The 12,374-nt window shown below is 42.5% G+C and overlaps 1 protein-coding gene across 1 annotated transcript in view; it reads right to left on the bottom strand.

The window, feature by feature from the left end:
* Positions 1–11,691, bottom strand: part of GABRR2 (gamma-aminobutyric acid type A receptor subunit rho2) — a 33,282-nt gene extending 21,591 nt beyond the window's left edge. Inside the window, exons 1-2 of the mRNA XM_059842472.1 lie at positions 11,457–11,691; positions 3,397–3,503 (exon numbers count right to left, since the gene is read on the bottom strand). Coding sequence (XP_059698455.1) covers positions 3,397–3,503; positions 11,457–11,644 — 295 coding nt within the window. The 5' untranslated portion in view covers positions 11,645–11,691. The remainder of the gene's footprint in view (positions 1–3,396; positions 3,504–11,456) is intronic.
* Positions 11,692–12,374: the final 683 nt, after the last annotated feature.

The following is a 12,374-nucleotide window of genomic DNA, read 5'->3' as shown; positions in this document are numbered from 1 at the left end:
TCCAACCCTTGTCACTAACACTCAGTGAACTACTCCTGCTTTATTCATCCCACTGTTCATCCATCCTGGCAAAAGCACTGCCCAGAAAGGGCAGCAAGGACCAGCTGATGTTAGGCTACACAGCTATGAGCAAATATAATAAAAGTAAAGCATTAGGCTGGTCCTCAATAAAGAAGATACAGCTATTTTAAGTCTCAACTAAAGCTGCTTACTCACAGGCTCCCTGTAAAATACGAGATGTCATAAATGAAATGCTTAAAATGGGTGTTTAAGGAAGGCAGCAAAACAAACATTTACATAATCTCTAAATATTAATAATAGTAAATAATACCTGAACATCTGCTACCTAGAACAAGGTCAGTGACATGGAGATAACTCTCTAAGGGTCAAAACCCCTGCAGTCTCTTTTAGCTTATGGATGCTCTCAAAGCAAAAAACTTTGTCATTGCCTCTGTGCCCAATTGCCTGTCTCTAATGGGCTGAGGGCAGGCAAGACAGCCGTGCTTATTGGGCTGTTAATAACACAACTTACACAACATTTGTTTGCTCACTTGCTCTTTACAGAGATACTTTTTCTTGAAAAACCCTTCACCTTTCTCTAACACTGAGGTTTTTTTCATTCCACCTTGTATAACCCCAGCCTGCTCTGCCCAGCTGTCACAGCTGTGTTGGGCTGGCAGCTTGCTGACTGTCCTCTGCAGACCAGCAAGTGTCACCGTGGCCACCATAAAACAGGTCATTCCCCTTTCCCCTTTTTAGTGGGAAGGTGGAATTGCAGGCTGGCCCACCAGACTTGGGAACCATTAACAGTACTGGCTTTCTTTTAGTCTTCATGCCACTCACCATTTACTTATGGTATTGTTTTAATTTTCCAGAATTGAGGTGCCTTTCCCACCTGCAAGGTAACATCACAGGCCCAATGCAATGCCATAGAGATGGAATCTCAGACCAGAGAGGGTCTTAGGGCAGCTACCAGTTACACAGGCTCCTCTTCTCCACTTTGACAGTACAAAAGCCTTTTTATCCTCCCCAGGTCAGACCACATCAGTTTGAGTAACACTGCCACAGCCAGAAGCTGGAAGGACTCATGGTGCATAGCAAATCACTGCGACTGCCTGACAAATAACATTACAGACAAAACTATGGGGATCACCTCTTGCCAGACTTTTGTTCCCTTTCCTTTATGTTTTTTTTCCACTAGGCTTATCATATGTCACTAAAAACACACCATGCAATTCTGCAGCTGAGAAAGAACCTGTAGCACCTGCTATCTCTGTGCATCTGAGTCAGGATTTCCAAGGCTGGAGCCTCAACAAAGCTGTTTCCATGCTTGGCTCCTCATCCCATGCAATTTCAGTACAACTTTGCTAATACCACACCTTTGTACCAAGAATCTCCACAAGTTTTGGAGGTCTTAAGCAAAAATTTTTAAAAACCCATCATGTTTTTCCTTTATAAAAGAAAGGAACCTTCTCAGCAAAGGCTCTTAGGGTATTTCTCAGTTTTATAAACATTATTCCAAATTTTGGCTCTAGAAGAATCTTGATGCCGTGATGGGAGGTAGCATGGGAAAACAAGGCAAAGGAAAGATTAAAATGCAGTTCCATTAACACCAGAAGAGTGTCTGTGTAATTACATGTGTCTGTTTGGTGTGACCTGTGCTCAAATATGTTCTTCAAGGACCCTGTGACACTGATGAAAACAGTAAACTTCAGATGTTTCCAGAAATACAGTGCAGTGGTGCCACCAGGGGCCAAACCATCAGGACAACAGAACAAAACCCTGCAGCTTCCCCCCAAAACAGGCAGGATGCCCTGACATACATCCAGTTAGGGGGAAAAAAAAGTTTAAAAATCACCATGGCTCCCCAGCTGTCTCCAACTGAGGCAAGGTAGGGAGTCCAAATTACCTCCCAGAGAAGCCCTATCATCCCACCCATCAGACCAGCAGGTTTTTTGTCCAGAGGACAGATCAGCTGCAGAGAGGACAGATCAGCACCTTCAGTTTGTCTGTACCAGGCACTCAAAGTCAACAGCCAAGCTCCAAAAATTGAGGTTGGCTAAATTAAAAAAAAAAAAAACCAAAAAAATCATAAACCCTAAGACAGCATCCTCTGACCTTATAGCATGGGATGGCATACCTGGGATTTAGGGAGGCATGTGCACTTTGGTGAAATCACACTTTTACAGGCAATTCATAAAGAAACCCAGTGCCTCCAGAGCCAGCTCCCACACATCATCCTTAAGCCTCAGCGACACCAGGGGCTCGGTGTGTTCCCACCAGCCCCAAGGAGATCTGCCTATGCTCCACCCAGAGGCCAATTCAAGGCAAACTCTTCAACCCTAGAAGTAGCAGACCAAGTTAATGCTGATTAGAAAAACATTACCTCCAGTGTTTAGGCTGGACCACAACTTGCCGGTAAATAACATTGCAGGGGCAGGAAACACTGGTTATGACAGGTTTTGAATTCTGGAGTTTGAGAATATATATAAAAATTGTGATCAGGGGTCAGCACTGTGCTCTCAGAATGGCACACCTGCACTGAGGGACAAGTAACATCTTTTCAGCCACACCAGGAACGGGCAGGTCTGAGAAGCTTTGTTCTATGGACCAGGTGCAAAGGGCACAACGCTCTGTGTCACCCTGGGCTGGGAGAGGTAGCCCTTCACCCTAGATGGCAAATTGACAAAGGATGCAGCATTAGTCATTCAGTAAAAGCTACAGAAAACTCTGCCCTTAGCTCTGGAAGGATTTGGTTATTGATGTAATCAGAAGAGGGATTGCCATACTGGTATTCCAGCATGTTTCTTTCAGGTACCCTCTTATCTCTGCAGTAGTGAGTCTAGAAAGGTCAGGTAAGCACATTCCTGTAACTGGGTGTGACCAAAGGCAGAAGTGAAGTCGGCAAAGGTCTCCCCTCCCACTCTTCAATTTGCTTATGAGAGTTTGAGACAAGATTTTTTTTCTGGAAAAAAGTATTCTGTTTTCTCCTAGTAATGGCAGGCTGTGATCCACCCAATGGGTTCTTTACTTAGCAATTTATTCACATCAGCTAAAAAGCTTATTGCAACTTCACAACCATAGGTGAATATTAAAACCTGCAGCTTGTTCCTCTTCTCACTTATTGGGAGGGTCCAACCTGAGCTCTGGGGAATGTCAGCCAAAAACAGAGCCAACTGCAGCAACAGGAAAGGAATGTAGGAAATGTACAGAGCACAGACGGCAAGGAGGATGAGCATGAAGCCTCTCTGAATTGGCACCAAGTCTTTCCCCTTCACACACTGATGCATCTGGACAGAGGTTTGTTTGCTTGGTTTTTAATTAGATTGTTAATTGGATAATTAGATTAATCTTAATTAGATTAGCACAGAATCAAGAAAACCATTTCACTCTCACCTCCAAAGGCAGGCCGCATGGTGAAGTCGTGTTCATCCACTCTGAGAAGCTGCTCGGTCTTTCCTCTCCAGGCTTTGGTCAAGTCACGATTCTTCTTAAAGATGTGACTGCAAAAGACAGCAATAGCATTGCTCCAATGTCTCTGTGCCCGAGTGCCACAGCTCCAGCCCAGTTTTGGAGCCACAGGAGCAGCAGCTTTGCAGGCACAACCCCAGGGACTGTGGGCAGACTGTTTTGGAGCCAGCACCAAAACACAGACACAGAGCTGCCTTTCCACAGCATCAACTCAGACCTTTGTGCTCCACAGGCAGCCCTGCTCCCTCTGTCCCAGACACCCCAGCTCCCAGGGAGGCACAAGGCACAGAGCACAGCATCTCACAGGGGAGCTGCATGCAGTGAATGCCTTTGCAGCTGAGAGCAGGCACCAGTGGAAGCAGCTGGGTGCCCCACGTTACCTGGCCAGGATTTGGCCAGGTACCAAGGCAACATTGTCATGAAAAAGCTCTTTTCAGTGCTGGTCACGCAATGTCATACACCACTGGGAAACTGCCCCATTGACTTCACCAATTCAGTGCCAGCAGTTTGTGTGGACAGAGGGTCCTCTGGCTTTCAGCAGCAACAAAACCACCCATTCCTCCCCGCAACAGGAGGGCAGGAAGAGAGGAGTTTTATCTAAAGAAGCCTTCAGTCCCTCACTTTTCTGAACATTAAGGTAGGAAAATTCTAACTTTTTATTTGAGCTATTGTATGATAACAATGGAACAAGGATTACAACAAACCCCTGAGAAAAGTGCAAGATAGTCACTAAAATCCCATGAGGGGATAACTAACCAGCAGACAAACAGATTGCATGCACTTCTGGAAGAAAATCCAGATCAGCATCCCTGACTGCTCTGCAGCAGTGAGTGGAAGACTTGGAACATTAAGGTTCCTCAATCGCTTTGCTCTGGACATTAGAGCTGACGGTGTTGTAAGTACTGCTGCAATTAGCTGGTTTCCAGCAACTTACTAAAAATAATTATGATAAATAGAAAGAACTTTCTGCAAAAGGTTCAGGTTCCTTTTCCTGTATGGAAAACATATGACTGAAAATAAAGAACAAAAAATCTTGGAGGAAAAATAGACTACTTAGGCTTAAAGTCTTGATCAAGAATTCAGAACACAAAACAATCACCGCACTCATAAACGTGGGTATAGTAATGGATGTTCTTAGCTTCATTAAAATATTAAGCACGATAAGGATGAGCCAAAGGGAGCAAAAATCACAAATCAGAAGAAAAGTTTCCCATCAGAGCACTCAGTTCAAGAAAGAAACATAAAGAGTGTTGATAGCTGCTGCTAACATCAATAACCCCTTTCCTTACAATAAGGAGGGGAAAAGGAAGCAACAGAATTTTAAAATACTTGTATCAAATAGATGTTTTGAAGGAATATAACCCCTCGAACCCCAGGGCGCATGCTGCATAGGAAGGGTTGGATTTCCCCCAGGTTATTTTGGGCTGCTGTTTCACTTGGGATGTCAGAGCTTCTCTCCCTGTCGGCTGTGAGAAAGAGCCAGCCGGAGCAAGCACCCTCCCGACAAGGCTGCATTATGGTTACCTGAAAGCAGGAGTGTAAAACCAAGCACAGCCATTAATGGGAATGCTTGGAGGCAAAAGCTTGGCTTTTAACTGCTTGCTGCAGGGGGGAAGCTTTGTTTTGCTGCAGAGTTAGGGCTGCTGCCAAAGCACTCCACCATCCACTGCATGGCTTCTGTGCCCGAAAAGCTGGAAGTCTGGGAAAGGGATCTTCCTGTGTCTGCTTGACTTTAATTACCAGGGAAAAGCCAAAGTACCAGGGAATGTTCAATCAAGTCTCTCTCCTCAAAGAAGGGGGTAAAAAAGTCTAATTAAAAATCCAATAAAACATTGGATTGCATTGTACAAGGAATTAGTATGGAAAACCCTGGCAGTATTATCTTGCAAATCAATGGCTCAGCCTCACTGAAATGTTACATTTTGATCAATTATTTAAAAATCATCCCACAGCAAAGAGCACACAGGAGAGCTGCTGAAAACAGTCTGGCTGCAGAGGTTTAGAGGGCTGGCTGGGGACACGGATACTGTCTAAGGAAGAAAAGAGGTTTTCAGGCACATCCTGAGCCAGGGGTTGCATTTAATAACCATCATTTAATCATCAGTTTGTGCCCAATCCTTCAGGTATTATGACGGCCAATTCAGATTTTACAGAAAGAGCTCTGACAGTCCCTTTTTAATCAATTTAGTCCATTTACAGTGTTTTTGTGTTGAAATATTTATAATGACAGGAAGTCAACAACCTTTAAAATTTATTACTACTTTTGTCTATTTAATCCAATTCAAGACCAAGTTTGGTTGAAGAAAAATTTGTTTATAATAGCATTTGACATCATCTGTGCTGTATCTTCTGCCCCTCTCTGGCAGTACCCCATGCCAGCCCCATTGCTGTTTGGCACAGGGAGCATCTCATTACCTGCAGCAAAGGTGACACCAGCTGCCAGTGCTCTTGTGGAGCTGAAGGGTGATCTGAACACTGCTGCCCACAGGGTGCCTTTACTGACAATCTGATCACCAGTATCTCATAAATCCTCCCTGATGTACTTATGGTCTTTAGCATTTCTGATTATAGATTTGTCGGGGTTTCTTTCAGCTTTATGAATTCTCTGCAATTCACCACTATTGATTTAAATCCACCCATCTCGCTTTGTCTTTTTTTGCCCCATTTTTCATATATAATTTTACTGCTGTTTATATTTCATTCAAGGGGCATAAATTTGATAAATCTGACTTCTGTGAAGAATTGTTTCTGTTCAAAGAGGAGAGAAGGTGACCGATAGCTCATTGAGCTTCTGTAAAGGTTTCTGTATTATTGTCCTAATTTTTAAAAATATATTTTCCTTTCCAGTCATTTTTACTCAGAATTGTCTCAATTGCATAAAATAGATGCTTTTTTCTATTGCCCGATATATCAAAGAGAATTAATTCTTGATGGCATGAGAAACTACAGATAACAGCTCAGCAGGATTCAAAAAAGAGCAGGTGTCTATGCAGACATTCAGACCTTTCCAGAGCAAGATGAAGAACTTTCAGATAGGAAAGAGTCCTCGTGCTGCAGGGCACAAGGCAATGGCTAAGTGGTGAGCCTGAAAGGAAACATGGTCTCCATTCTGAGCACGGCACAGCTGTTGGCAGCCAGAGTCTGGCAGGTTTCTGCACCTTCCCCTGGAGAATTTAGGATGGATTTTGGTCACAAGATGGTACCTCATGGTCATGGGGCCTTGGTTCCAATTACATATTGGGATGTAGAGAAGTACATCTAGAGTTCCAGTGAAAATCTTACAACTCTTCAGCATATTCTCTGGGCAGTGGGGGAAAATCCCAAAATGCATTAGGTGAAGGCGTCATTTACTTTGTGTGGCACCACAGCAAGCTGGAGGAGATGCACCCTGTGTAAACCCAGCACCAAGGAAGATACAAGGCCTCCTGTTTTTGTAACCACCAAAGCATGTGACTGCTGCAACACAAAGCCCTGGAAGTTAAGCTAAAAAGAGAAGATAAAAGAACAGTTTATGACTGTCATAATGATTAGCTCACTCCTAGATGGGAATTCTAAATATATTTTCACTGCTGTGTTATGAGTGCATCTTTTAAATTAATATGAATGGATTATATGGGATCAGATATGGTTGAGAAATTTCTGACAAACTGGGAACATCAAGATCCTCGATTTTGGTGAAGTCACTTTCCAGTGCCTATCAGGGCCACCAATTCAAGTGCTTTGGGAGCCCCAGCTGCCCAGGAAGGTCTGGCATCTCCACAAGGTAGGTCTGTTGTGGGTTGGGTAGCCACACCATTCTCTATTGCTTCCAGAGTCTCAGGGAAGAGGGACTCTTCCCCTACCTCTGGATGTAACATGTTTCACACTTAGTCATCTGTGGGTTTATGCTGGGAGCAGGAAGGAAAGTGACTTTCCATGCCATATTTTCAGAAAAACTAAATCTGACTCTGGAAAAAGGATGGACACAAACTCAAAGGGTGTGCACAATCACTGCTGTTATACACATTCTCTTCCTGTTGGTTTTTTTTTCACTTTGTTCTTTGGCCCTGGCTGATGCTGCAGTGCTGGGGAAAAAAGCTTCAGCAGACATCAAACCCTGCACCAGAGGTTCAGCAGTGCCCTGGACTGGAGTCCCAGGCTAGCCATACACCTGTGAAAAAGGGCTATCACATTTCAATCACTGAAGCACTAACAAACTCCACATTTTTTGAGAGACCGCCAATAGAGCAAAGAGAATCTGTGAGGGCTGGGAAGTACCACAGGCTAGAGGACATGTCTGCAGTATCCAGCTGAAAAATGGGACAAAAATGCAGCTCCACAAGGCAACAGAGGGAAGTCACTGCTGGCAGCAGCAGTTTCAGCAGGGATCACCAGACTGCTTGCTCCAGTGGAATGCTGTTTGGAAAAAGTTTGTGTGCTGAGCCTTGTGCTGCTGTGTCCTGGTGACTGCCTTCTGCTTCTGGGTCCCAGCATAAGGCTGGCAAGTAGAATGCCCTGAAAATGGCATCTCTAATGAGATTCTCCAAAGGACTGACCACTTCCAAAAACTTGGCAGGAAGTCCTTAGCTAAGAACAGGCCCAAGCCACTTCTATACCAAAGGCAGATTTTCTGCTGTTGAAGCATGAGGCTTCACATGAGGCTGGTAGGAGAGAGGAACAGGCAGACTCAGAGTAGGGTGGGCACGGATCACTGGAAACATGGCATTCACTGGCACAACAGAGATGGTAAATATCTCCTGAGTTCTCAATTTAGGCAGAGCAATAAACATTACCAGAAGCATTACTAGCAATTTTTATAGAGCAGTAAACATTAACAAAACCACTAATTTTCAGAGTTTCTTTCTGTCTTTTGGAAATTCTGTCCAGCTGGATAATCTAGCAGGATTGCCAGCGTTTGTTTACCATTTCTTAGAGGCAGCCACTGCTGAGCTACTGAAGAGTACCCAAAACCATTTCAAAAACTCATTGCTGGACATTCCAGCAGCACTTGCTTGCCACTTGGGATAAGGCTGATGCTCTGAGGAAGGTGCAAGCACAGCAACATACACTGTACAGCCAGTACTACCCTCAGCAAGTCTGACCTGCTCTGGCAGCACGAGCTCAAACTGTGTACACAGCTCTCTGGAAAATCCCAGCTATCAACATAGCAACACAGACCATCTGACACACACACCTGCAGCTTTCCATATTTACACTGTTTCCTTCAGCACCAGGCTGTTCTTCCTCTGTGTAAATTTATTCTTTTGTGTGCAGGTAAGGCTGGGGCAAACATGCCCTGCCCAGCAGTCACCCAGGTGACTCCAAAAAACGTTTTACTTCGCAATTCATTTATCACTTGAATTCTCCAAACAAAAGGAAATGCAAATTTTTTTAACCAACAATGCTGTTACAGTTCTAGAGCCCTTGGTTTCATGCACCATTTGTACATCTCACACATCAGCAAGAACACACTCAGCTTCATAGAAACAAGTATCACTGACATCCTTCAGTTTCTCAGTCTAAGTGTCAGGGACTGTACACCATGGAAAATGGGAAAAACTACTATCAAAGTATGAAGGCAGGAGCTGCTACTCCATGAGCACACACCAATTTCCTACACAAAGCCTGGGTTCTCCAGAGCATAACATGAGGCAGTCTCAGGCAACAGTCAGGGCAGTGATGCACACAGGAAGCTGTTTCTCTGTTATATCTCAATCTGTAGGAGCAGAGATGTGTTATCAGTGAGGGGGGATGCAGGAGTAAGAGAAAATTAAATGCAAGGCAGTTTCTAATCAAGCAAGGATTATCCATTCAGCATGCTGAGCGAGGCACTGCACGTGGAAAAAAATAATGTGTTACAATGTATTAACACAAAGAACCCGGAGTAATTAAAGATGCACAGGCAACTTAACCTGGCAATTCTTAATTTGGCTTCCTAACCTGCCTTTCCCCATGTTCCTTTCCCACTTAAGTACAGGCTCAACAATTTCTCCACAGAATGGTGGCAGAGAGCTGTCCCAGAACCCGCAGGACCAGCCACCCCAAGTGCCCAGAGCTCCAAGGGGAAGGACCTCTGAACCCTGGGAACCTCTGAGAAATGTCTGAGTGAGAAACTGCAGCGCTGAAGGAGTTCTGCACCTGCACAACCCAAGCGATATTCTTGAAGTCCACATAAAGATCTTTAGATCAGACTGATTTATCACCTTAGTGGACACAAAATATCAAACTTACCAGCTGTAGACACCCCAATATAGGAATAAATTTTCTTTAATAAGGAAAGTTTACTGTGAAATTTACTGTTTCTTATGGTAAGTCAGAAAGAGAAATAATAGGCAGAAAATGTGATGGAATTATTTAAAAGATCATTCTTTCAATTTCTCTTACATGATTAGGAAACCAGCCTAGGAACTAGTTTTAGTTTCCTTTTACTAGGATACTCCACTATTCAATGTTTTTTTAGGGACAACTAAATTTTTTTCTACGTAATTGATAATGAATATGAAATTTTAAATAAATACAATTGAATATTGAAATAACAAAACTGAAATATAATTGAATAGGAAAATTAAAATAGTAACAACACTGCTCCATACACTTCCTTTTGTTGCAACATTGCATAATTCTCTGTATTTAAAATGTAATTCTCATCTGACAATCCCTAAAACCCGATTTTATAAAATGATTAATAACTGCATTGCATAGGAATCGCATGTATGTGTGTGTATATATATATGGTCTATAGTTCCTCAGATCCTACCTAGATGGAAAATTGTTCATTTAAATCATTACACCACAGCTATTAAATAGTATTGTTATTCTTTGCAGTGTATTCATAAAAATAATTTTAGCAGTGCTTTGACTTTGACTCTGTTACAACTCACGAAAATATCGGCACTGTAGAACTTTTCTCCAAGTTCAAATAAAGCACAAAACTTCAGTGGTAAAACTTCAGTTGACTATAGGATTTCAGGATCAGGCCCTGGAGGTTTCAGCTTTTTAACATTTACGTCACTAAAAGCATATGCCACTGTATTTTTTCAATAAGTAGTGTAAATCTGATAGAATATTATGTTTTCTTTGCTTCCAATTTATCATGTTTCTTTTCAAAACATTCAAGTAACAGCAGTGCCTATAAAAGTGTTGAATGATAAACAAAAAGTCCACAAAAATAAATGAAAATTTGGAAGTTTACAGTCATAGTGAAACTATTTAATAAGATGGATTAACCCAATTTTATTTTTGAGCCCTTCAAACAATGAATAGTCTTGTAAGATATAACTGCCACTGGATGACATAACCACAAAAAAGGATAACATACTTTGGACTGTCTGGCAGGTTTGGAAGATTATCTTTTCTAATGTAAACCTCTAGACAAATCTCAGCAGCAGTAAATCTAATAAACTTTACTAAGACCTTTAACTCATTCTTGTGCTTTCACTTTAAAATACATTTTTTTACGCTTCCATGTATTTATTAAAAAACATTTTTAATTTTACAATCCCTGGCTAACTTCCAGGGTTTGTTATTGATTACCACAATGTGTGCTAACCAACATCCTCATCTCAAATTGTCAGAGCATAATGGGCAATTCCTCATGAATATACGTAACACAGACATTGCAGCAAGCAGGTGAATAACCTGCCCCAAAACAGTGCTGAAACATTAAACAGTATACACATTTGACCATCTCTGTTAACTGCAACTCCTCTGAATTCCCTCAGAAATTTGCAGGTATGGCTAAGAAGAATTTTACCACAATCCATGCTGAAGCAGTCAACTTCTCTGCAAGACCTGCCTCACTCACAGTTAGTCAAGGTTAGCCATAGAATTGTCCACTTACCCAAAAAACTGATTATACTACCAGAAACTGTTATAAAAACATTATCTGTAAAGCTGCTTGCACACACAAAATACATGAAGACATTGACAGAGAGGGTTGTTATATGCCTGTAGTAATGTATTTAACACTGCAGGAAAAGATACAGACATGGTTTAGTAACCCTTACCTTGCCCTCTGCACATCCAGATGGGTCGTCCACCTCCTCCTCCTGTGCTTTCTGCTTTCCACGAGAAGAACTAAGCAGAAGATTAATAAAAGGAGTTTTGTGAAATAAGGCATCTTGCTGGAAATGGGAGCCGGGCACTCTGCACTCCAGTGACCTCCTGCAGTACAAGTCCCTCCGGGCCTGAACATTGAATCCACTCTAATTCCGGCGTGTCGCCTTGGTCGGCGAGCAGCGGCAGAAGCGCTGCGTTCCCGGCGTGATGCATTTGACAGGCTCTCGGCGGCTTCGCACTCAGCGCCTTTCCCTCATCACCGCCTAATGATTGGCCATTACTCACCGAGTTTGCCTCACTGCACATTGCCACTGGGTCCTAAAGGATACTTGCTAAAGCCATTATATAAAAACCCGCAATTCTGCACGCCGGCTTTTTGCTCAATCCCCTAATCTCAGTGCTATCCTCCTGCCAGACTGTAAAACCAGGCTGTCCCTTTTCATTAGGCTTTCTACATTTTTTGATCCTCTGTATGGCATCTTTTTCAACTAGTAACTGCCTGTGCCACGTTTCAGACATGTATCTCATTGTAAAATGTACATATTTTAATGGATTTAGGGCAGTTGAAGATTTATTTTCTGTCTGACTCTTCATGTTGTTGAAGACAGAATATGAGCTACTTTCTCTGAAAAAACTAACTTTATTTACTGTTAACTCAAAAGGAAAATTAAAACAGTAACTCTTAATCTATGCATGGAATGAATCACCTTTACATAAACCAAGTCACCATTAGCTATTTTTTTTTCCAAAAAGCGTTTGCATAATCAGCCATTTTCACTTTCATCAAAGGAGATAGAAACTAAAATTAAAATCAGCTATTTCTTTAATCACAATGAGGAGGCTGTTTCCAAAATCCATTCAAGGCT

This window comes from Haemorhous mexicanus, chromosome 3 (genome assembly GCF_027477595.1).
Source record: "Haemorhous mexicanus isolate bHaeMex1 chromosome 3, bHaeMex1.pri, whole genome shotgun sequence".
Taxonomy (NCBI): domain Eukaryota; kingdom Metazoa; phylum Chordata; class Aves; order Passeriformes; family Fringillidae; genus Haemorhous; species Haemorhous mexicanus.
Note: the sequence above shows the minus strand (reverse complement) of the source record. Positions and strands in the feature narration are given on the sequence as shown.